At 37.7% G+C, this 27,407-nt stretch overlaps 1 protein-coding gene across 7 annotated transcripts in view; it reads left to right on the forward strand.

Annotated features, from left to right (window-relative positions):
- Positions 1-27,407, forward strand: part of LOC117972740 (poly [ADP-ribose] polymerase tankyrase-1-like) — a 119,836-nt gene that overhangs the window by 14,111 nt on the left and 78,318 nt on the right. For all 7 annotated transcript variants that reach the window (XM_058994815.1, XM_058994831.1, XM_058994823.1 and 4 more), the window contains exons 2-3: positions 1,884-2,108; positions 15,215-15,310. In XM_058994815.1, the coding sequence (XP_058850798.1) occupies positions 1,884-2,108; positions 15,215-15,310 (321 nt within the window). The remainder of the gene's footprint in view (positions 1-1,883; positions 2,109-15,214; positions 15,311-27,407) is intronic.

A 27,407-nucleotide genomic window follows, 5' to 3' on the forward strand; every position in this document is an offset into this window, starting at 1 on the left:
AGCACAGCATTAACATTGTTAATGTGGTTAAGGTACATAAGGCTTCTGTTTACTTTGCAAGTAGTGTACAATTACATTGTAGATAAATGCCGTTTCATTGTGCTTTAAACAAGTCATAAACGGCTGGTTTGTGATTTTATATTGAAGTTCAGTAAAATCATTAATGTAGCATTATGGATTTTAACGGTAAAATATTTATGTAAGGACTGGGAATCACTGACCCGCATAAATGTAATCCTGTTTAACTGTATAGATAAATATTTATGAAAAAAACTGCCATACAAGTAAGCGTGTTAAAGTGGGACTTAATACTACTGCTACTACTAGTAATAATAATAATAATAATAATGATAATGTAATATCAGAACTACCAATATGCTTACTGATAGTAACTTTTTATGAAGCGCTCCCTACAAACGAATGGTTCCAGTCTTTTTCATTTTTTATTCTCTTTTAATTGCTGAAATCCATTTTGCCCTCCTGTCTGGATCAGCATGAATCCTGTAGAAGGAAGCTAAATTTCTGTCCAGAACAAAAGAATCGGGCATTACTGTAATGTTACCGCGCTAGGTATTTTGGTCATCTTCCACAGTAATGCTGACTGTGAAAGAGTGTTCAGCTTGGTGACAAAAACAAAACCCAACACAGAGCCAGCCTGAGCACAGTCATGCTAAGTTCACTGGTAACACACAAAGGCATGATGTCAGCAAAGCAGCAAGTGTGTCGCACACAAACCTTTCATGCACTCCACGAGGAGCGCCTTTACTGGATGCACCACTTGGGAGCACTAGAGTTTAGAACATTTAACATGTTTTGAGATGACAATATAAAGAAAATTGGTTATCTGCAATAAATATACTCAATGTTTAATTTTAAACTATTATTGTGTTATTATATTTTAACGGGTCTGCAAATCTAGTAACCCTAATTACGTGGGCTGTGTGAGAAACTAAAGCTCTGATATAAATTCACGCAGACACTGAAATATAAGCAGAACAACTGGACGAAACTCACAAAAATAGTGAAATATGCAGTCTTCTCAAATTAATGCCAGTAGGAGAACAGTGCTGTGTTGCATAACTGAATACTGTACTATTCTCCTACTGCAGGTTATTCAACAAATGTATTAAATTAGTGAACCTAAAAAATGCTATTAAAACTGAAGCAATACTTCAATAGTTGCCATCTTTCAAGATGCTTTGCAGGATATTGTAAACATCTGGTTCACAGACCATGTAAAAGAACCGAGTGCACACAAATGAGCTAAAAATGAAAAGGACAAAAAAATAAAAAGTAAACTTTAGCTTCCATCCAAACTAACTCGGCCCCTTTTATTTATTTATTTATTTTATTTATTTATTTATTTATTTATTTATTTATACAGGAAATTAACCCATTGAGGCCCAGGCCACATTTACAAGGGGGTCCATTGCAGATAAGTGTGAACAGCAAGCTCATTGATACATTGTTCCAAACAAAACGAACCAGACCGTGTCAGTTTGAAATGGACCCAGTGTGAATGCAGCCAAAAAAATGAGAGGGTTAACAAAAGTCTACTTTTATGCCTTAGTGTTTTGAACTATGATTCTTCTCATGCTTTAACGGTTTCTGTCTGTTTTAAAATGACTGTCATTTGTTATCGATGTTCACGAACCCGCTGCCATATGACACTTGCTTATCCGCAGTAGCAGAACCATGGTAATGGTCCATCTACTGCTTTGATTGGTGAATAGCTATAGGAAAAGAACCACAATAGGCTGCTCTGTACAAACTTTTGGCATCATATGTATTCAATTATTTGTTGTTTACTCGCTGTTGAAATTGGAATCCAGTGAAGACCAAGAAGTCGCTCACCTCACTCAATGTATTATTCTTGCTTACAGGATTTGGCAGGAAGGATGTGGTTGAGCACCTCTTGCAGAATGGTGCCAATGTCCACGCAAGAGATGATGGCGGGCTGATCCCGCTTCACAACGCCTGCTCTTTTGGCCACGCCGAAGTGGTGAGCCTGCTGCTGTGCCAAGGGGCAGACCCTAACGCCAGAGATAACTGGAACTATACACCTCTCCACGAGGCAGCGATCAAAGGCAAGATTGACGTTTGTATCGGTAAGTCATTAAGTGTTGCGATATGCAATTTGATTGTGGATTCCCATCTGGTAATGTTAAAAGCCAATGAATTATTTTTATTTATTTTTTTTACGAAAGGTCATCAATCATAGCAAAAAAAGTGCTTTATGATGGATGCTGCAAGTATAAATGGCCCTAGCGAGTTCCCAAAATCATATTAATCAGATTAAGGTGAACCTTGACTGAAATGAACCAGCTTTACAGATACATTTTACATTGATTAAAATTGTTTTTGGCGGTGTGTAATTCAGTCTAAGGTTTTAAAATGAGATGTTGATGATGATTACTGAGGAGCTGTAAAAGATTATTGAGGAAGTCATTATAAACACAGGCTGCACCAGAGTGGGCCTGTATTAATAATTTCAAAGGTTGCTGTTCATCTAATATTTAATGAATAACCCTTGTAAAATTAGAAAGGTAGGCAAAAAAATAGATGTGTTGTTTGAGGGAAGTTGGGGTTGAGTTTTAAATAAGTCCAGAAAGATACAGTTGTTATAATAATAGTACATAATTCTTAATTTTAATATGTGGATCATTTACTTTGCATATTGCATGTAATGACAAATCAAACTGCAGTGGAAGGGAAGCTGGGTTGGCAATAGCACCAATTACCCAGCAGTTGATGACACAGTTGTATTTAGAAGAGCAATTACAGGTTTTGGTTTAATAAATAGATATGACAATTTCATTGGCCAAAATGAGTCTTACTGTTGTAAAACTCAAGATTATTATCATGTAAAATGCCCAGAACTAGTAATTTTTCAGTGCTATTTTGTGTGTTACAAATCAGTTGATGTTGTTAATATGAGTCAATTTCACTAACCTGTTTTGTGCAAATTTGGTGCATTTATAGGTCAGCATGTTACCCTAATAAAATAACTGATGTATCTTTAATTATTTTTGTCATGATCCCAAACAAACATGTAAGTTATGATAAGCATAGGTCGGAGGCTGTTTTTCTTACTGCATTTAGCCAAATGAATACCCCAACATCTTTTCCCCAACATCTGCTTATAATAATTTGCAGAGACTGCATCCCTTGATATATGATATGTTACACAGATTTTGCTTTCTTGTTGGGTAACCAGATTGCAAAGTCATCTGTCAAATGCAGCACAGTGCAGAAATCAATTTCAATAAAGTGGTGTAGATGGACCATTGCATACCATTTCTTTTTTTTTTATTAAGTAACATTGTGAGGGGGACTCGGCAGGATATTGGCTCTTTATTTCCGAGTCAGTAGTTTTGTTGAGATCATGCAACATAAGTTATGTTCTGGTGATTTTAAGACCACTTGCAAAGGTTTTTTTTTTGCCTGTGGCTGAATAAAATGTCTCAACAGTAACTCTGTAATAACCATCGTAAATCTTTGCCACATAGTGAGATTATGCGCAACATTCCACTAAAAGACAAAAAGTGATGTTTTGTAATTTGCTCTGGAATCTCTCTTGTTACTTGGCTAAGTATAGAATAGCTCATTCCAGTCTATAATATACAATATTTATCTAAGATGTTAGCGCAAAATGCACAAAAGGGGTATGCCAGCAATGACGGAATGAATGAGATCAATATCATACCTAATATACTGGATTCAGCTTTCCTATTTATACCACAAGTATTTTCTATATGCACATTTATTTTTTTGGCTTCTTTTGTAGAAAGCTGTTATCAACTGTAACCTAGCAATAGCCTAGGGATGTCATAGAGGAGTGGTAGCTGAGGAAGAAACTTTCACGGAAGGAGCCTCAAAAGAAGGAGCAGGTCTTAAAGCACCCCAATATTGCAAATCCGAATTTACATTCATTTCTACTTTTTGTTTTTAGTGTAAACAGAAAATAAATAACGATAAAACAATTCTCTTGACGAGCTAGTCGTTTTATGATATTTACTGTGGTGTATTTAATATCGTAAATAACAGAACAAACTAATTGAAACTTAAACTTGTTTTTTACTGAAACAATAAATGGTTACATGTACAGTAAAAACATAAGAGCTGGCTGTGTTGCATGCTCTTCGATCAGGACTCCACAAACTAACACTGAGCACGTGAGCTGCAGCATGCTATTCCCCATATCACAACTGCACAATTAGAGGTGCGGTCGCCAATTCTATACACACACGCAAAATATCTCAAATATAAAATGCTGAGTTTATTGCAGCTTGCTGCATAGTTCACATATTCAACATAATGAGACAGCGCACCAGTGAGTGCAATACTGTTTTAGTATCACTTTAGTAACATTTTCTGAAAAATAATTATTACGAAGTTAAAACTGTGTTTATTCTTTCTGTGGTCAATACCTAGCTTTATTTATTATTATTATTATTATTATTATTATTATTATTATTATTATTATTATTATTTTTATTATTATTTTATTTCTTAGCCGACGCCCTTATCCAGGGCGACTTACAATTGTTAGAAGATATGACATTATTTTTTTCATACAATTACCCATTTATACAGTTGGGTTTTTACTGGAGCAATCTAGGCTTTATTTATGAAGTCTAAGCAAAATTACACAACATCATACACTTGGCCTTGACTTTAGTTTTGTGGCTTTGTTGCCCTTTACATATTTATTGAACTGAGGCTAATATTGGCCTTGCCCTTTTTGTTGCCAATTTAGAGCCCTGCTGTATCTGTATACCCCCCCCCCCCCCCCCCACACACACGCTTGTTAAAAGGGGCAAAGCTTTATTGTATACTTTTTTGCTTTATTTAACACATAATATTAATTACATTTTATCTTGTGCTCTTTTGCTGGTACTGTATGTATTGTTGGTTTGTAGAATACACCGGTAGTGCAGAAAGCGTATAGTTTATATAGAATATACAGTATAGTTAGGAAGTATTCGTAATTATAAATTTGTTCATGTATTGCATGTAGCTCAATGGAAGGTACTCTAATATCAATATAGAAAAAAGGCTTTTTGTCAAGTCCTAAACGTATACTTTTATTATTTTTATTATAATTATTATTATTATTATTATTATTATTATTATTATTTATTTCTTAGCAGACACCCTTATCCAGGGCGACTTACAATTGTAAGCAAATACATTTCAAGTGTTACAGTACAAGTAATAATACAATAAGAGCAAGATAAATACAATGACTTTTGTTCAAGCAAGTACAAGTGTGACAGTTGTGGCAATGCGCCCCGCCCCTGTGTGCATTTGTGTGTTATGTGTTGTATGTTGCGTGTGTTAATGTTGGTGTATAGTCATTGGTACACGGGATATAAACGGGTCTGTGTTTCACGTGTATTTAAAAAGTGTAGATTTGTATTTAGGCACGAGGAGAGCACAAATCACTTCACGTGCTGGTTAAATGTAATATGTGAGCACGGGGTTGCACAGAATTAATTCACGTGCTGGGATTCAAGTGAATAATTAATTAGTAATTGAATCCCAGCACAATAGTATATATAGACGCACATTTCATTCAGTCAGGGTTGGGTGTTCGAGAGTGGAGAACGGGTGTGGAGAAGGAGAAACTAAATAGTGAAAGAGATCGTAAATATAAGTGTTTGTACTCACCGTGTTTGTTTGTCTCTGTGCACCGTTTGTTAAGTGTAGTACGTTTTGTTTGTCTCTTTATTTTGGCGTATAGTGCCGTGTCCTGTGTTTTTGTTGTTTCAAACCTTTTATTTTCTGTGCTGTTTTATTAAATGCTGAGCGAAACCATTCGCTCAGCTCCACCAAACTCCAAGTGTCTGTCTGTTTACTTCCTGCTTCTGGTCTGACGCCACCCACTCCGGCCGTCTTTGTGACACAGTACAATTCAATAATACAGCAGATAACAGTGACAGTGATAGTTACATCAGGATATGATTAACTATAAAATACTACAGATTAAACACTTGGCAAATTACAGTACTCTGAAGTACAGGATTAAATGCAGTAAAATAGGGGGCAGATAAGAGCAAATAAAGCGCATTTAGGGAAGGGTGATAGTGTCCCAGGGGAAAAACAGAGGAGTTCTACAGGTGCTGTCTGAAGAGGTGAGTCTTAAGGAGGCGCTGGAATGTGGTCAGGGACTGGGCGGTCCTGACATCTGTAGGAAGGTCATTCCACCACTGCAGAGTGAGGGTGGAGAAGGAGCGGGCTCTGGAGGCAGGGGAGCGTAGAGGAGGTAGAGCCAGTCTTCTAGTGCAGGCGGAGCGGAGAGGTCGAGTGGGGGTGTAGGGAGAGATGAGGGTCTGGAGGTAGCTGGGTGCAGTCTGGACAAGGCATCTGTAGGCTAGTACAAGAGTCTTGAACTGGATGCGAGCGGTGATCGGGAGTCAGTGGAGTGGAGTAGTGGAGTAGCGTGGGCGAAGCGAGGCAGAGAGAACACCAGGCGAGCAGCGGAGTTCTGGATGAGCTGGAGCGGACGGGTGGCGGACGCAGGGAGGCCAGCCAGGAGGGAGTTGCAGTAGTCTAGGCGGGAGAGTACCAAGGACTGGACCAGGAGCTGGGTGGCGTAGTTGGTGAGGAAGGGTCGGATTCTTCGGATGTTGCTCAGGAAGAATCGGCAAGTGCGTGCCAGAGTGGAGATGTGCTGGGAATAAGAGAGGCAGGGGTCCAGGGTGACTCTGAGGTTCTTAGCAGAGGAAGAGGGAGAGAGTGTGGTAGATTCCAGAGGAACAGAGATGGAGAGATCAGAGGAGGAGGGAAAGAAAAGGAGGTCAGATTTAGAGAGGTTGAGTTTGAGGTGATGCGAGTGCATTCAGGAAGAAATAGCAGACAGACAGGTAGAGATACGGGAGGAGATGGTGGAGTCAGAGGTGGGGAAGGAGAGGAAAATCTGAGCATCATCAGCATAGAAATGGTATGAGAAACCATAGGATGCGATGAGGGGGCCCAGGGAGCGGGTGTAGAGAGAGAACAGGAGAGGACCCAAGACTGACCCTTGGGGGAATCCTGTTAAGAGAGCGTGAGGTGTGGAGGTTGCTCCACGCCAGGTTACCTGATAAGTGCGGTTGGAGAGGTAGGAGGAGAACCAGGCCAGAGCAGTGCCAGAGATCCCCAGGTCAGCGAGAGATGATAGTAGAGTAGAGTGATCAACAGTATCAAAGGCAGCAGAGAGGTCGAGGAGAATTAGGACAGAGATTTGTATTTTATGAAGCGCACTAGAATCACTATTAACAGTGACAGTCGTATGAAGAAACCCAGTCTCACAAAGAAGTGATGTAGGCCAGCAGTTCCCAAACTGGGCTGCAAAAGGTCCCAATCTGGTTCTTTTTGAACAGGGTATAGTTAACACATACAAATATTTAGACATCAATGTGAAGGACAGTATTCCATGCTGTGATCTTATTGACTATAATCTAATGGTTTACAGGGCTCTACGTTTTAGATTTGTAAATACTGGCCCCTTGGGCCACTGAGCTACTGTTTTTACTGGCCAGGTTGTAAGTTTATCTGACCCAATATATTTATATATTTTTTCATAATGGTTTTTATTTTCAGTATGTTTCTAACTGTGTATGGTAACCAAAGAGAGCCCACGTCTCAAAAGAAAGTTGCTAAACGAAGCCTTTCAATATATGTTACTTCAGCCATTTAACATGCACACATTTGTGTGCTTGTCAGAAAATGAAAATACTGTATTCAAGATTTGAAAATGTATGTGTACAAATGATACTCATGTTTTCACAAGCAAACATGTAACTGAGCTGATACCATATGGTCACAGCAACGCTAAAACTGAATTATAATAATCCTAATTAGGGATGGGTAAGTGTAGTCGATTACACGAAAAAAATAATAATAATTCAAATAGCATATTACATTCGAGTACACAAAAATAGCCTTATACATTAGCTACTAGTAGAAGCATATGCGTCTTTCTTTTATTTATTTTTTAATGCTGATGCTTAAGTATTGTCAGTCTTAAACGTAAGGACCGTATTAAATGTAAGGACCCTAATTAATTATGCAATGCTTGTAATAGCAATATCGTGTAATCGTGTTCTGTTTGAAATTGTTGCCAATTTTATTGCCTTGTTTTTAGCTAATGTTAACAGATCCCTGCTTGAGTTCCTCTGTAATGACTGTACACATCAGCTTCTGCAGCTGTTGCTAGCCAGTCGTGAAACAGCTTCCAGGAGCATGGCACCGGTGAACTTTGAATGTGTGAACTGAAATAAAATAATGTACATAGCAAGTGCTTAAAGAAGTAATCCAAACTTAGGTAACATTGAATTAGAAATGTAATTTAACATGATGAATATAAATACATACTAAATGTTAAACAGAACAACACAGTGACTAATAAGAAAAGGCAAGATACTTGGACTTGGAAAGGAGTTATTTATTTTTTTTAACTCTGCACTGCAGTTCAATGTAAAACATCTACTGTTGACTTTCTGTAAATGGATGGAGTAACATCAACATTTGCACTGACCATTAAAAGTACAACCAGGTGTCCTCGTTTTGAATTATTTACAGGTTATTGAATAAACAAAGTAACTTGACTTGGATTCATCTAATGTCAGTACTTGATGGCTCGTGTAATTAGTAATGTTAAACTATTGTAATGTTGGAATGTATTTTCTATTGTTTTGGCCAGGTTACAATATTTACACTATTAAGATTATTTTATAAATATTTGTTAGAATGAGATGTAGAATATTTAGGTTGCTATATGATAGGTGTTATTTTATTCTGAATACAATACAGCAAAAAATTATTTGGTGGTTTGTGCAGTATTATGCTACTGTTGCATTAATCGGCCATATTTAAAGTATGAACAGCTGCGACCCCTTTGTGCAGTGAAAAGGGCTGCGACACGATGAGTCCCGTACAGCGAATAGTGAAGCTGCACAGCTTTTAGTTGTCTGCACCTGACGTATCGCATTCATCTGCAACAGAAGTACTGTATGAACCAGGCTTTAATAGAGTTTCCCATGATTCTGAAACAAACTGCATGTTGTAAAGAAAGCATCTAAGTTGGTAAACGTCTGTTCTCCGATGCATTATATGTTCTGTCTTTTACAGAAAACAGCTCACTCACTTTTTTTTTTTGCATTTTAGCTGTCACAGATTTACATGCTTGCTTCAGTCTCATTCGCTGACCTCCATAGCTACACGTAAATGCTGCATGCATACACAACCAAACAATTTACAGATACTCGCAGATTTTTATTTTCAGTGCATGACTACTGCATTTTAAAGTAAATTGTGCTAAATCAAAAGTGTTTACATCTATTTCCAGGATTTCACTGACTTTTTTTTTCTTCTTCAAATTCACGATTTCCGTGACCTCTGTGACCTCCAAGTCATAGCCTTAGATAAGTGATAAATTAGTGGATTTAGCAGACATTGTTGGCACAAAACAGTACAATTATTTCATTGCAGGAATACAGGTACTGTAGCTACCTTTTCAAGACCCATGCCACCTTTATTTTGATTATTGGTATTCATATGGTCAGTATGCTGCAAAGGTGACCATTTTGAACTGTAAAGCACTGCCTTATTCAGCTGCTAACTCAACTGAACCTGAACAGACAGCTGCGTGTTTCCAGAGGACAGTGTTACTTATTTTGCAAATGGATGAGACAGTTTGTGTTCTGCAGTCGCAATAAATACAGACATGGACCTAAGATCACAAGTCGCAACAAGTCTAAACTAAGCCCCTAGACACCAGCACACACGACAGGCAGGAAGACCATCCACATCAGCTTTATTCTGGAAGACAGCAGCCCTAATAGCTGAGGGATCTTCCAAATTGAGCTCAGCCTGCAAACTCTTAAACTTCAAGATTCTACTGTACAGTACATGCAAGCCAGTATATTTCACACCTTAATATTTCTGTGTGTAATCTGTATTTATTGTTGCTTCCTAAACACTGATTTATAAAGCACTATTCTTCCAGTCTCTATACAGCTATTACAGGTGTAAATGAAAAAATAAACAAACTGTTCGCCTTTTGGGCAATTTGGGTTTTAATAATTTAGGGAGACTAATTCTCTTTCAAACTTCAAATGACCTAATTAATATTAAAATATGAGAGGTTATATTTAAATATTTCTGTCAGTGTTTTACCTTGGCCTTGGTTTTGTTTTTTTTCTTAATTTCATGTTTTTGTTCTTTTGAACCACATCTTGCCATATGAATTGGGTTTAAAAGCATTTTACTTCAACTATGCACAGTCTAATGCTGAGGTCGGTAGCCTGCATCAATAATATAGCAGACCTCTGGCACGAATTCGAAGCTATGCTAATTTAATACATTTTTGGGTTCAAATGTGACTTTTATTGTTCTTGTTAGCTACTCATTATAGATGCTTTTTAAGACTAGTTAAACACAAATTGTATCTTCTCTTGCTGCTCAGGGACAGAAAAGTCTAAGCTTAAAACAATCCGCTGTCTAATAAACAAACAATGAAAATAACAAATGTAAAGGGTATATATTTTTTTCTTCTAAGCTTAGCAAGTGGCTTCGTTTTATTTATTATTGTGTTTGTTTATTTATTGCAATTAGGGGTGCACCGATACATCGGTTGGTTATCGGATCGGCACCGATAAACGGGGAAATAACATTATTGGCTGTCTGCTATTTATAGCCGATAATGTTTACCGATATTTATGCGGTGACGTATAAACCGTGAGACAAGAATATATTTGCTATAGTGTGTAAGGTGCGCTCTCTGTCAGTTGTAAGTGTCTAAATTAAGGAGTACAGTTTGGAATTTTTTTTAAAGTGCCTCTAAAGAACTCCAAAACAGCTGATTGCCAGCTATGTGGTGCAAATATTTCACGTGGTGGCAACAGCGGTAAAGATTTCAACACACCAAACTTAATTCATTCAGGTCGCAATCTATTGTACCAAATACCAAACCACCTTCATTAAGATTTGTCATGTGGAATAAGAGTAACAGATTAAAGTAAAATATAATTGTTTCCCTGAAAAATCAGAGCTAGGCACTTAGAAAGTCTCTGAAAAACTCGTCCTAGGCACCTACAGTACAGACATTAATAATGGGAAGCTTTTCCCCTCTGTCAAGCATCAGAGGCCATGAAGGTTTAATGCCGGACAGTAAATGGCAGACGGTCATCACATCTGAAGTACAGTTACATCTTAAATATTTCAAAAGAAGCTGGGAATGTCTAACATTGTACTGTGACTGTTTACTCCATTCACTTGCCTCACAAGAGCAGTGTGCTACCCCACACTGTTACCTGTTTTCTATGAATGACAAATGCCCAGGGGTGGTACATTTATTGCCCATTAAACCCACTCAGACCCCTTCATTCCTAAATATCTTGGTGGTATCCCTGAATATCTAATTGACCCCACAAGTGCCATGGCACCTCAAAGTCATCACTAATGAGTCGTGGCATATTTTGCCTAGCATGAATGCACTACATGTTTCACTCCCATGCAATGGCAGGATGCCATAATCGTAAGCCAGCTAATTGTGCCAGGGTGTCATAAATCCATTCCTGGTTTTCATCTTATGGAGTGAGATAATTTAAATTCAGCAACAGTAATGTGGTTATTGCTGAACCTTGACGTTAATTGATTAAAGAGGCTTTGAAACTTTGTTGTTGCTATCTGAAAAGTTTTGCATATCAGTATATTTTAATGTAATCTATTTTAATGTTTTGAAATGACTGTTCTATGTCCAATGGCCACAAGGGGCTCATCAAGCTTAATTGCAAATCTGTTTTAAAAAAAAAAAACAATCACTTTTTTCCCCACCAACATAATAGAGTATTCTTATGTAATTCTAACTAGTAAACTTTAAAATCGTTTGCGCTGACTACCAGTTATTGAATCTGGACAGCATGTGTTGCGCCATTGCATTTTAATCAAAACACACTCACTGTAACTGTTCTGCATCCTTGCCATGTGCATGTTCTAAGAGAACACCTTCAAAGGGGGTTGTTTTGTAGGCTTTTTTTTTGCTGTCTAGTACTTTTTATTTTGGCAAAGAAATAAATAAAATATAAGTAGCCTATGAGTATTTACTAGGTGCCTGGTGTGTGTGGTTTTTCTCTGCCCTGCTTTCTTTCTTACTCCTTCCTTCCTGTATATATTTTGTGATTTCCCTTGGGTCAAGTTGAACCCTTTCCTGACTTAATTAGAGCCTCATATCTCAGTGTTATGTTTGTGTTGGTGTCTGACATTGACCTCCAACCTAAAATGGCTGCCATATTGAGGTCATATAACCTTTTTAAAGAGAGACAGTACAGTTTGACCCACTGGAGATGCTTTGTTGACAAACGCTCCCATGCCTGTCTGTCTGTCACACTATACTGGATGAACATGATAGCTGCCTTCATTTTCCATCAAACCTTTGATTCTCACCAGACACTCCTAGCCTCCTATAGACGTTTCAGATTGCATTGGCTTTGATCCGATAAACTTTAGATTTTTTAATATGAACATTTTTTATCCTGTACATGCACTCATTCACATTAAAGTAAAAAAAAAATCCCAGGAGTGAAGACTATGTTGTGTAGGCCTTACTTTACTGCAGTGAATTAACTACAAAACAAAGGATGCCAAGTAGCAGTTTAAGTTAAACATTGTTTTGTTTATTCTTGAAGTAAATCGTATATAAAGTTGACACTGCATTTTATTTATTTTTTACTTTCTTTTTTTTATTCCTTGCCATTGCCGTTTTTTCACAGTAAACAGTGGCCATAGACACATTTTCATAAAGTAATAACATGAGGTTTACTTTTTGCAGCTGAACAAGCAAATAAAAACTGAAATTTAACTTTAAACACTTCAGATATAACAAATGTGGAAATGGTGTAACAGTCGCTACAAAAAATATAATTAATATATAAAATATATATAAAAATCACAACACAACATTTCCAGCAAGTTGAGCACTGTTTAAGGAAGGCATGTCCTATGAAATTCTGACTTGCACTAAAGCAACACAGCGTGTTTTTGACCCAGATGGCCTTCCATAGAGATCACTATGCGCGCGCATAATCTGGTTTTGTTTACTTTTTTGCTGTCAAACTTTTAAATAGAGGCTCGAGCTGCTGTGTGGATCCTGTTTTTTTTTTTTTTTTGTTTTTTTTTAAAAATATATATATATATATATATATTAATCTCACATCACACAGAGCTCTTTTTCATTTGCCATTTTTTAAACTGTCGCTCAACTTCTGGGGAGATGGTAAATAAGTGCAAAGTATTTTTGTCATTTCTAGTGAATACGAACGTATGATTTTTGTATCTGAATAAATGTCAAATATTTATTTGAATATTCAGATGTTTATCCCAGCACAGATTTAAATTGTTACATGGATACAATCTGTGTTCTATAAAGTGAGGCTGTGTGGTCCAGTGGTTAAAGAAAAGGGCTTGGAACCAAGAGGTCCCTGGTTCAAATCCCACCTCAGCCACTGACTCATTGTGTGATCCTGAGCAAGTCACTTAACCTCCTTGTGCTCCGTCTTTCGGGTGAGACGTAATTGTAAGTGACTCTGCAGCTGATGCATAGTTCACTCACCCTAGTCTCTGTAAGTCGCCTTGGATAAAGGCGTCTGCTAAATAAACAAATAATATAAAGTACAGTCTCTTGTAAGTTAAATATTACTATTTAAAAATTAATTATACATGTCGTTTAACTATTTCACTGCCATACTACATTGTGAACATAACTGTATTGCTCGTCCACCAATCTGCAATAAACTTATTTTCTTTTACACTCTAACCTTCCGCTTGTTGAGATTGAGGACCCTTTGTCTGTTTGTGCCTGCACTGGTCTAGTTTGTCTTGAGCTTCTTGGAACAGGTTTTGAGCCTTGGTATTATGAATTGTTTGTGCTGTAAGTAATCAAAGTAGCAGATTTGGGTGGATGTGGGGAGCAGAGTGTGGGACAGTTTAACTGCCTTGAAAGGCAATTTTAAATTAGATTTTCAGTTCTGCTAGGCATGAGAATGATTGGAGACCAGATAGTACATTTTGATTGACAAGTACTGTCATACTGTCAAGAAAATGTTTTTTCCATGCTGATACACAGTGCAGTAGTTATTTCAAAATCAGGAAATACCCTAAACTGTTGTGTAAGTATATTCCACATGTACAGTTTGGTATTGTTTATTTAATATTAATGAACACAAACTACGAGTAATTGCAATTCATATAAAAGCAATATCTGGATTTTATGATTGTATCTACAGTGCTTTTAATACTGTTTTTCTGAAATAAGCAGCCGTGCATTTATGAATTCCACCCACAGGATAATCCTGGATTTTAATCTTACTGTAATCCATTACCTAATTCAGTACACAAAGCGGGACTAGACTATTAATCACGCTTTGTTCTTGACTGAATATTGTTGAAATGCAATCAAGTCAGCATCATTACGACATCACAAAATGAATCCGCTCAGAAACAACCTGCTCCGACAGCCTCTGAGTATAGCGCGCACAATGTCTGAGAAGGGGAGGATGTAGTACATTGTTCCCACTTTTGATCATACAAGTTTCCATTCTGTTTACCTTCCAGTGTTTTTCTATTCATCAGGCTCTGTAGAGGACAGCCACATTTTCACATGGCAGACTGCAGTGTGCCAGTTCAGTGTGTATTAGCCTGTCCATTACATTTACTGGAGCCCAGCCAATGTGCCGTGGTGAGGGTTTCGTATGAAAGTTGCAAGCCACTCAAAGGCTTGAGTCTCTATTATTGTTGCAGCGAGGTGAAACAGCATTTGGACCTTTAAGAGAAACAGCAGTAGGAGTCGACAGGAGGGAGATGAAATAAAGCGAGTCGGTTGTTGGTGTGCTGCTCCTGTGATCCGTGTTGTCCCTAGAAAAGAGGGGGTGAAACAACACAAACCAGCCAAGCAGGAAAAAAAGGACTCTTGAGATAACAACATTGCAGTTTGATATTCAGGTTTCATACTGGTGATGAAAAGCTGTATAGTTCTTGCTTAGAGCATCATTCGTCTCTTGCAAGGAGCCTTTTTTTGCTGCAGTGCTTAATTCTTTTAGGGTTTTTTTTTTTTTTTTTGTGTGTGTATGTGCAATGTCTGTGTATGCCTACACTATGCCTAGGAGAGTCATACCAGCAAACAGCTTGTGCATCCCCGAGATAAGGTATTGCTTGTGTTTTCCTTGCACAGTCCTGCTGCAGCATGGAGCAGATCCGAACATTCGCAACACTGACGGCAAGTCTGCCTTGGACCTGGCTGATCCCTCTGCTAAAGCTGTCCTCACCGGTAAGTGCTGTTCAACTTTCTAATCTTTTGATCCCTCCCTCCCCTGCTTTCTCTCTCCTGTTGTGTTGTGTTTTTTTTTTTTTTTTTTTTTTTTTTAATCTTCCTCTTCTCATTTTGTCATCGGTGTTTATTTTTCCATTCTGACTTTTTTGCAAAAGCAGTCTGTTATTATCTTATTGACTAAACATGTAACTACAGTGTCATTATTTGGTGCGTTGTCATAGCTTTATTTTTAGGTCTGCTTATGTCAAAGAATTATTTGCAGGGTTTTGTAAACACCTATGTTTAGGGTCGAAGCAGGCGGCTGGCGATTTCTGCCTATGGAGAGTTCTGCTCAGAGCTATGTGCTTCTCATGAATTTTGCAGTTTTCAACTCGTATAATTGAATAGTAATCAGTGAAGCACAGTCTTTCTGCATTTAAGAAGTATAAATGCTCCAGTAAACATAAATAATGATTACAGTACTCATACTTTGACCATTTTTGTTTTATTCACCTTTAAAAAAACAACCATTTCAGAAAATATCATCATCTCCAGCATTTGGAACTGTTAATGAATAAATATTAGTCACAAATGCACATTTATGTAGTAACTGACAAAGACATAAGGCCTACTATGTGCAGTTTATTTCTTTTTGCTTGTAGTATCTTCTTGATTTAAAAACTGTCAGTGATGATGTGTGAAATGGGTGTTTGCCACATGTTTTTTTAATAATAAATGTGTAGATTAGAAAACATTCTAGCAATAATTTCCTAGTGTAGACCCATCTAAAGGGATAAGAGTAGAACTCTTCACAAACCTAAACATTGTTATTGATGAAGAATGGGTAGCTTAGTAGTAGGCTGTAGTACCAGAGGTACAGTTTTTAATAACACTGTTTGGGCCAAAAACAATGCAAAAACATATTTCCATTGCTAATGCACATTGAATAAAAACATTGGCTATAGAATTGGCAAGACTTCCAGCATCCATGAAAGGTAATCTGTCTGAGTGACAACATTAGGCTCTGGGGATGCAGATTGAACAGCTAATATTTAAAGAACATAGGATTCTTTAAACTGTGTCTGCTTTTGGTTTGCTAATGTTTTAAATGGTTAGATTTTAAAGCTGTTTTAAATCTGAGACCCAATAAGTTAAATGAAACTGCTTCTAATGTGTGTGTATATTTATATGTCTATAATCAGACTTGTAGTCGAGTACTCAAACCTAGAGTCCGAGTCACAAGTCCTTGAAACAAACTCAAATCAATTTTCATTCATCTAGCGATAGTAGTGGGGGAACAGTGTACCTAACGAATGTTGTCTGATGTCCCTCAGGAAAAAGGCACAAATAATAAAAATACAAAAAATTATTTTTGATTTATTTTTTCTAGCTAGATTATTCTGTTTGCATGCCTTTTTCAACTCGTCTGCCACTGACTTTTAGAATTGGAATGCTGTTTGAATGTACTTGAAGTTGACTGTAATGGCAGAAAGTGGTACGATGTCAGAGTGCGCTGTCGTATTTTGGTACATTGTGCAATCCATTGCGATCTCCTATTGTCTAAAGAGGTACATTTACCATTAATTATACATTAATTTTTTGCAAACTTAAACAGACAATTAATTTCTCTAAAAAGAAAAAACAATTCACGAGAAGCCCACCACAAAGTTACACATGACAAAAACAAGAACCAATGTATTGCATATGATAAATATTTGTATACTATTTTATTAATGGTGGAAACATGGTAAATTACATTAAATGACATAAGACTGGAAAATATGATTAAATTCAATAAAAAATGTAAAAGACCAAAAACAGCATAACGTACCATATTTTGAATGGGTGCTTCCCTGCTTTCTTCTTCGTGGAAGTTGTTTAGGCATGCGTGAGCAAGCGCAGTGTGCTGAGTACACTACACAAGTAAGAAATTAAAGTTACTTTCACCTCTGACTATAGCATCTACTTTGACTTCAATTTGGGTAAAATTTGCCAGTCTGACTTCGACAGTGCCAGAACTATATATATACTGTGTTCTTAAATAGTAAATTTAGTATTATTTTTATTATTTGTTTTGCAAAACAGAAACGTTATGTTTCACTTTCATTGCATTTGTACTTTTATTAAGTATGTAATACAATGATGCATTTACGAGATTGAGCTTCAGTTCCTTTGATTTCAGACCATGTATTTTTTTATCTTCTCTTTTACACAAAAACGTTATGTTTATGTATTTCCCAGTGGCGGCTTGTGGCCAGAATTTTGTGGGTGTTCACGCCTCAGATGCAGGTGAGGGACTGGGGTCCAGGGGGCCCAACCTCAGTGGTAGGAAGCACTGTCCAGCCTGATGCGGCTAACAAGAAGATAAAAAAAATAATAATAATAATATAAAATATTATATAAATAATATTAAAATACAAATATACTGTATGGTATATTTAATAACCGATTGCCCTAAACAGGCAGTAGTGGTTGGTAAATTAACAAAAAAAAGAAAAAGAAACATTGCCGAACACAGCAAGGTATTACTGAGCTTAAGCACTGCTGAAGGGCTGAGGGTCGGGAGAAAAAGGGACAGGCGGCGCAAAATAAAGGCAGATTAAAACTGTGAAAAGAACAAAGTTGCACAAAGAAGACAAATAACATTAGTTTAAAGTTAGACTAACTTAATTCAGACAGCTTAAACGTTTTCTGTCTTTCTGCAAAGTAACACACTATGCAGGACTGAGAAGAGCCGAAGTCGTGCTGCTCAAAATTATCAAAAAATTCAAGTGTATGATGGGTTTTATTTTGGCGTGCACTGTGGCTGACAGCGGTGGATGGACTTTGCCTTTTTTAAATGTAATTTAAAAATGAATTTTCTAATATTTCAGATTGACTGGTACGTCTGTCCGGCCTGGGCTTTTCACATCTAAATATCAAAACCTCACCGACATGTTAATCTCTGCGGCAATTTCTTCAGTTACCTTGCTCTTTCATTTTTTTATCATGATACTCTTTCTTTTTTGTATTATATAAACATGGATATTTCTCATAGAGATCAATCAGTTTCTCAACGCACTCCCGTTGCCACGTAACTACAGAGACCATTTCTTCAAGTTGTTTGAATGACTTTTACCACATGACAACAACAGCCACGCTTACTGGTTGATTCCAAGCGGCTTGTTGTCCAGAATAGAGGGAAGCTCTATTCTCTGACGACCTGCCGTTTCTCTCAGACAAGAAACGTTTTTTCATCATAGACGGGGCAATTTTGTTGGACCGACATATTGCAGGCGACAAAATCGCCCCGTGTATGGTGGCCTTTTAGTTGCTTTTAGTGTGCCATTTTTCTCCCTGGTAAATAACTTCTTTGCAAATTTGAATGGGTCTTTATAAAGGTTAGTTGTTGCATGTTCCTTCTTTTTGCAGTGTTTCCGTAGGCACTCACTGCGCAATGTTGCAAGCATATCTTTTATGACCCTTTGTAATAGATTGAGTGCCTCCTTCTGACTTCGTTCTGCTCTCCTCCGTTGCTTCCTCAGCTACCTCCTTTCTCGAACTAAGTACTCAATCTCCTGCTGCCCGCTAGACTTTATAGGAATAGTTTGTACTTTCTCCTTTCTTTTTTCAACTCCAAACCTCTCGTTTCCATATGCGTAGATGGTATCTCCAAATTTATCCAGCTTCTTTTCGACTATTCCACATAGCCTTTCCAACGCAAAACAGAGATCCTTGTTTACTGTGTCCCACACTGTTTTCTCAGAAGCTGTTGGCCATTTAACTCCAGGCTTATGTCCACTGAGATTCTTTAATCTCTTACTCTGGTTCATCTGACCAGGTCCACAAGGATCATTGGGTTCATCACTAGTTGTGATTATGCAAGTCCTCCACTCATGTATGACAGGGATGCTGATATCCTGCGAACTGTGGTTGCTGGATTTCATGCGACTGACGTGACTGACTTCGTAAAAAGTACTGATCAATGCAAGGCCCTTGTCCCTTCTCCCTCAAGCATTTCATTCTCCGTTGATTACTTTGCTTCAGCCACAGGCACAAACCTGGAGCTCCATGTCTTTGCTACCTGCAGATCTTGAGCTAGTCCTTTACAAAGTACTCTCCATTCTCATATCAGTTTCTTTTCCTATGTCGATAACCGTGTTGTCAAACCTTGTCATCTGCTGCCCCCGCTCTCGCAGACTCTAGGGGTATTTTTCTCAATTTCTTAGAAGCCTTGGGCAGGTGTCATCAGCATAGGTCCTGCTCCATCTGAAAATACAGAGCTGGATACTGCCAGCTAGGTTGGCTAACCCTTGCCAGCGCCAATGGGCTCTCTCTCTCTCTCTCTGTATCTCTCTCTCTCTCTCTGTATCTCTCTCTCTCTCTCTGTATCTCTCTCTCTCTGTATCTCTCTCTCTCTCTCTCTGTCTCTCTCTCTCTCTATCTCTGTCTCTCTGTCTCTCTCTCGCTCTATCTCTGTATATCTCTCTAACTCTATCTCTGTATATCTCTCTAGCTCTATCTCTCTATCTCTATCTACTCTATCTATGTGTTAGATTGCCAAATCCAGAAAAGTCTATAATGCTACAAATAACTGAGCACTACATCTAATTCAGGGTTTAGCTGTACTCAAAATGGAGGGGTCCTGTTTGACCAAATTCATTAGCATTGATGTTCCCTAGCAACAGCAGTTTCTAAGGTACTTCTCTCTTAATCACACAGTCTGATTATCCAGAGGGAGGACAATGACAGAATTTTAGATTTATAAGCACAAATAAATAAATAAATAAAAGCACCCCAACATCAATTTTCTCAGTACAGTCAATTTTCCGACCATTCGGGACCAATAGTTTGCATAATTGATTTGTATGGATAACCGAACAGGTATTAATAACAATTATTGTACCTTTTAATAATGTATAGAATAAAGTTAACATACACAAGTACCTACTGATGATATATAGCTAGTAACCTATTCCATCACATTAAGCATACAGCAGTGTGGGCAGCAGTGTGGAGTAGTGGTTAGGGCTCTGGACTCTTGACCGGAGGGTCATGGGTTCAATCCCCTGTGGGGACACTGCTGCTGTACCCTTGAGCAAGGTACTTTACCTAGATTGCTCCAGTAAAAACCCAACTGTATAAATGGGTAATTGTATGTAAAAATAATGTGATATCTTGTAAGTCGCCCTGGATAAGGGCGTCTGCTAAGAAATAAATTATTTATAAGCATAGTAAAACTTTAACACCTACAGTTAAGGTAATGAAATACTGTAATTAACGTACCATATATCAAACTTTGAAAATCATCAAAGAATACAATTCAGCACAACTTTGACACATTACATAACTTTAGGAATCAATAAACTTCAAAAATTCAGTAAAATGTTTCTATACTTTGATACTTGCTGTTCAGGCATTATAATAACATGCAATTGAAATGAATAAAATAAAAGTTATTAGCTGCTCAATAACATAGACAGGATCTCCAGCGCTTACTAACGAAATAGAAGAATAATCAAGAATGAGGTGACCATTTTAATTTGCTACAACAACAACAATTTAAAGCATACAATGCTCCCAGGTTTTGGTGGTCTGAATAATTCTGTAACTTTAATTTGCCTCAGTCTGCTGGTCCTTTTTTTGGCAGCTAAATCTCGTAGTCGTTTTAGCAGCAGAAGCTGTGTGCGTAATAAACCACACGTAATTCATCACGTGATTACAGGTGTGTTCGGTTGATTAGACAGTATAGTTGATCAAAGATCGGATAAGTGATACTATATTTGGAATTTTGAATTATACAGTAGGTTTTTTGTTTAATAATGCTAATCCTGATCCTCTGTTATCAGACCTAAAAGCTTCAGCATGTCTACTACGACAAGTGTTTATTCATTTTACAGTAAAATCATTTAGTATTGACACAGAGTTGAAATATTCCTTTGCCACTGTCTCTTTCTATACAGAGCTCTGTAATCAATAACATTCTACAAGTTGTAAATCAAAAGCCTGGTTTTGTCAATATTTGTTTTTGACTAGTATAATGAATTCCTGAACTCCACAGAATCTGCTCCTTGTTATCAAAGTGCAGTACTTGGTCGCTTCTGTGACCTGCTTGTGAACTGTAAAAAGACATGAAAACCAAACAAACCAGGCTCACAAAGTACATGGGAAAAGGCTAATATGGCCCTTTCAAAAAGACTGACAATTCAGTCCTCAGCTGTTTGGATGATTCTCACGATCAACTTTCATGGCAGTCACTTATCCAAATAAACTCACGCCCTCTGACCTAACATGGCTGCTGTACTTTCTGTTATATGACTCAGTTTCCAGAGGATAAACATCCCCCTTTTTGTTGGTCAAGCAATTGGCTTCTAGTATCCAATATTCTTACTAATAGGTTCGCTTTTTTTTTTATATACATGAATTTTCAGAAAGGCCTTTTACCAGTATTTCACCTCGGTTTATGGAGTACAGTCGAGGAAAAAGCAGCCCTGCCTCTTTGTGATCTCTCCCTGATTACATCGCAGGCAAGCCATAATTTAAAAAAACAATTTTCTTTTACCAGTTGCACAAACATCTTGCCATTTATTGAAGCAGGCAGCGAATACATTTTAACAGAGGTGCTCTTTATTTTATATTCTGGTTTTAATATAAAAGATGTTGTTTTTTTGAGGTTTGCAGCCTTGCTATTAACCCTGTGTTAGCCAGCCACCTTGGAAGATCCAAATCTGAAGATCCGTCCAAAGGATTATTTTTCTATGTGAAACTTCCCATAGACTTGAACTGTTTTTTTTTTTTTTAATTATTAGTCAAGTTACTGATGTACAGATTTCTACTATAACAATAATTCTGCCTTGACACTCTACCTAATACATATCAAAATGTTCTCCTTCAGATGATATTGACCGTGTGTTCTGATGCAAAGCATATGACAGAAGTTTTGCATCTGTACCTTAGAACTGTATGTTATAGACTAACTGTATGTTTTCACCTTTTGTTTTAGAAGGTAAAACTTACAGGAGTAGAGTCGGAACACATTTCAGCTAGTGCCTTAATCAGTGTTGCTTTAAATTCTATGGTTTGCGTGTTTGAAGTTGTGGATGACGTTTGTTTGTTTGTTTGTTTGTTTGTTTGTTTGTTTGTTTGTTTGTTTTTAGCGCAACACTTTAAACTCAGTGGGGTCATGCTTGCCCCTGGGGTTGTATCTAAATGGAGGTCCTATCTACCCTGCAGATATTTGATTGCATAGTACTAGGGCTGCAACAAAGGGTACATTTTGACCTTCGAAAGTTAGGAACACATTACCGAAGGAAGGTTCAAACCTTCAATGGTACTCATTTGCATAATTTACTGGTGACGTCACCATAGCTACTTGTTTATATTTGATTGAAAATCCTGTTATTTTACAGATAATCCATATAAATGGAATAAAACATTCACATGTAGTTTAAAAATGTTATATAGAACAGTAATCATGTTTTTATAATTTGGATAAAAACAAAAATACACATGATTTATTTACACATAATTGAAGATGTTTGCAATATATACAGTAAGCTTGCATTGCAGCAGCACCAACTGCAGCGGACTTTGGTAAAACAAAGCTTTATTTAACAGTCATCATTCCAAGCAGGTTATCAGTCAGTCACATTTTACAACTACTAAAAATATTAATAATGATACTAATACTAATATGAACTTACGCTTGTCAAGTGACCCCAGAGATTGGTTATGCCTCCATGATACAAGTCGCCTGGATGCAACTTTTTTTTTTTTGGTCGTCTGGGCATTTAACAAAAAAATCCCAAACAGCAGAGGGGTTTTCTAGACATTTCTTTCAGTACAGCTTACGCTATACAACGCTTTGCTGTCGAGATGGCAAATGAAGAAATTAAAGGTTTGGCTCTGGATAACCCAAGCTGGAGGGGGAGGGCCGGACGATGCTCAGTTTTCGAAATTAATGATTACTGTTGGCGTATATTTTGTATGTTTTCAAACATATTCTACCATCGCACTTCTCTTACACTGTCTTGTACACTAGGTATTCAGTACATATTTTACTGAAGCAGTACAACCGCTAGAGGTACCTCCCCAGTGCTTTGGATACTATACCCTGCTCCATACACGGCAGTGGCATCATATAGAGTTGCTACGTATAGTGATTTGGTAGTGGATTTTAAAACAACAACTTTTGTAAACGTAATATGCATTACAAATTTAAAGATCGAATGTTGCATGCGAGTGACATTTTAATGTGTGCTTTACAGCATTTACACATTGTCAAACGGCTTCTGTTAACCGAAAAAAAAATGCAACTTGACGAACCTTCAAAGGTTTAAAACTACCTTTGAATTCCTGGCTAGTGAACGAACCTTCAGACACAGCCCTACACAGTGCAGTACTGGAGTAGGATATTAACCACATACCTGCCCTCCCTCATAAAAACCGTCACGTTTTCTAATCAGTTTGGGGCACAGACACACATCATTCCACCATAACATTTTTTACATAAACATTACCTTGGGAAGTATGCTTACAGAGAATGCGCTGTTAACTATTTAGATGTCATATTTATATTGTGTGGGTACATGTACAGTTCAAGTATTCCTTTGATGAAAATTTATGTGGAACATTTATATTTTTCGTATTTATCCTTTTATTTCCACTTTATTTTTCAGACTTTATTTTTTTATTAATTTTATTTAACCAGAGATTAAGCTGAACAGTATCATGTATTAAAATAGAAGCATGCCACAGTTTTAGGGGTCGTGCACTGCGAGAATTGCATTTCGATAAATTTATTTTACCATTAATCTGTTTTACTAGATTGCATGTTTTATATATCTGAAAATTACCTGTACTTCTAGTAACGTTGTTGCTGTTACAGACCCCTGTGTGGTGTTTGATGGCCAAAGTACTGTTAAATAGACATTTTGTCCTAAGATTCAAACCAGATTTATGCAATGCTTTTTTTAAATACATTTTCTCAAGCTCTGGTGTAATAATAATATGCAATGCAGTTCTGTACAGTACAATACATACATTTAAACATTTTTAATTTGATGTTTGAAGGAATCGTATTTATTTTTTCAATTCACTGGACCTTGGAGACTGAACCCAAATCAGCCAGGTTAAAATCTATGTGTTCCGTGAGATGCACTGTCAGCTTGTGACAGGCTCAAATTGACTGACTCCTATAATGGAAATGCCTCTCTGTGGGCTTAGAGTACTTTGTCTTCTCTTATCAGAGCTTAAACACGACTGTTTGTTCTGCTTAGCACCTTGAAGTATTTACTGTAGTCAGGGAGGGTTTACCCTGCATTAGTACCCAGTAAAAGTACAGGCACAGACAGAATTGTGTCACTGGCAGATGTCATTCTGTCACATAATTATACTGGGCTGAGTACCAATTGAGGCTTTTCATCATTCTGTGTAATTTTTCACTCATTACTAGACACCTTACAAAATATGACTGCGAAGTTGGATGCACTGGAAATTTACATTTTACTTTAAAGTAACATTTTGCCTTTTAAGAAAGGTGCAAGTTTGTACTATAAGACAGGATCAAAGTACAGTAGGTGCTGAATGGGTGACCCTGAGCTAGTTCTTGCCTACTGTTCATAAGGTAGGTGTCAAAACCACTAAATATATAATGGCTGCCAATATACCTCTGGAAATGTTGGAATTCAGTACAGAATACTGATCCCTGAGCTGCCAATCTGTAAAGAATTGTATAGTGTATTGATACAGAAGCCGCTGCATAACTTAACTATTCATTTTGACTGCAGTATATAGCATTTATGTATGCTGTGCAGTTTCTCTGGTTGACTCACTAGATTGTAAATTCACTGAAAGAATCAAAGCTCCAGTAACATTTTATAATTTAATAGCTGATCCCTTTGGATTTGTATCTAAAGTAAGAGTTCCAAATTGAACAAAATGATGGCTGGTGAAACTGAGCTCACTGATTTCTTCTCTGGGGTCTGCCCAGTCAATGATGCCTACTTTCATCAATACTTATGCTAAAAATAAACTCTCTTTACTGTAGCAGAAAGGACTGTGAAAAACAGTATGACCTTCAAGCTGTTTTCTTTTGTCCAATTAATTTTTGAATCTGTCTACCAACCAGTACCTGAACAAGATTGTGGGTTCTATTCTAGTTTTCAGTATACTGTCTAAATCAAGTGGATATTGTATGACTTGTAGTAGCATGCTTCATTAAAAAGAAATCACAATGAAGATCTATGTTTCTTGATCCCAGAACTCCTATGATAAAGCACTTTCACCCTTATAATATAACTCCAATATAAATCACTGTGCCCTTAGATCACCACAGTGGATATTCACCAGTGGCTGGTGCTTCTTTAGCCGAGAGCTAGGGACCTTTCTTGGAAACCACTCCCCTCTACTCGGGTCATCAACTAGCCCTGTGCTTGTGAGATCTGCTATCAGTAACAGACTAGGTTCACTGCTTGGCCCATCATGTTTGGAAGGCCTGAAAGGCACCAGGTTGAGTGCTTATTAGTACATTGACATTCAGGCACCTTGCTGGTTAATTAGCAGGTTTTTCGACCTGCCTGTCTGTCTATAGATCTGTCTATATGCCCAGCTATTTTATTATTATTATTATTATTATTATTTATTAGTTTGTCCCTAAAAACTCGGTATACAGTAGCACAATTAAGTACCTCTTTACGGGGATGGAAATGAGAAGCTACTCTAGGTTTACTGTGCTTCACCCTGTCTATATGAGCACTCATGCAAGATTGAATCCACAAGTGAACTACAGTAGTTTTCATACACAAACTATATTGTATGGCGCACACTTATTATTATTATTATTATTATTATTATTATTATTATTATTATTATTATTATTATTATTATTATTATTATTTATTTCTTAGCAGATGCCCTTATCCAGGGCGACTTACAGTCGTAAGCAAATACATTTCAAGTGTTACAATACAAGTAATACAATAAGAGCAAGAAATACAATAACTTTTGTTCGAGCAAAGTACAAGTGTGACAAACCACAATTCAATAATACAGCAGATAATAGTGATAGTTACATCAGGATATGATTAAATAGTGATAGTTACATCAGGATATGATTAAATACAAAGTACAACACTTGGCAGATTACAGTATTCTGAAGTACAGGATTAAATGCAGTAAAATAGGGGGCAGATAAGAGCAAAATAAAGCACATTTACATGAAGGGTGATAGTGTCCCAGGATACAAACAGAGGAGTTCTACAGGTGCTGTTTGAAGAGGTGAGTCTTAAGGAGGTGCCGGAATGTGGTCAGGGACTGGGCAGTCCTGACATCTGTAGGAAGGTCATTCCACCACTGCGGAGCAAGGGTGGAGAAGGAGCGGGCTCTGGAGGCAGGGGAGCGTAGCGGAGGTAGAGCTAGTCTTCTAGTGCAGGCGGAGCGGAGAGGTCGAGTCGGGGTGTAGGGAGAGATGAGGGTCTGGAGGTAGCTGGGTGCAGTCTGGTCAAGGCATCTGTAGGCTAGTACAGGAGTCTTGAACTGGATGTGAGCGGTGATCGGGAGTCAGTGGAATGAGTGGAGTAGCGTGGGCGAAGCGAGGCAGAGAGAACACCAGGCGGGCAGCAGAGTTCTGGATGAGCTGGAGCGGACGGGTGGTGGACGCAGGGAGGCCAGCCAGGAGGGAGTTGCAGTAGTCTAGGCGGGAGAGTACCAGGGTCTGGACCAGGAGCTGGGGTGGCGTAGTTGGTGAGGAAGGGTCGGATTCTTCGGATGTTGCTCAGGAAGAATCGGCAAGTGCGTGCCAGAGTGGAGATGTGCTGGGAATAAGAGAGGCAGGGGTCCAGGGTGACTCCAAGGTTCTTAGCTGAGGAAGAGGGAGAGAGTGTGGTAGATTCCAGAGGAACATAAATAGAGAGATCAGGGGAGGAGGAGGGAAACTATACCATTGTAGTCAAAGATTTACTTACCCCAATGAAAATTTAGAATTTCATGCTATGATATCATTGTCTACAAGGTGCTAGAAATTTCAGTATAATGCAGAACCTAATAATAGAAAAGTCTAGAGAATGCTGGATTGTAGGTGAACATTCTTAGATAGCATAAAAGGGTTAGGCATGGGTGATTGCTGTCATTACCAATA

This window comes from Acipenser ruthenus, chromosome 2, assembly GCF_902713425.1.
Source record: "Acipenser ruthenus chromosome 2, fAciRut3.2 maternal haplotype, whole genome shotgun sequence".
Taxonomy (NCBI): domain Eukaryota; kingdom Metazoa; phylum Chordata; class Actinopteri; order Acipenseriformes; family Acipenseridae; genus Acipenser; species Acipenser ruthenus.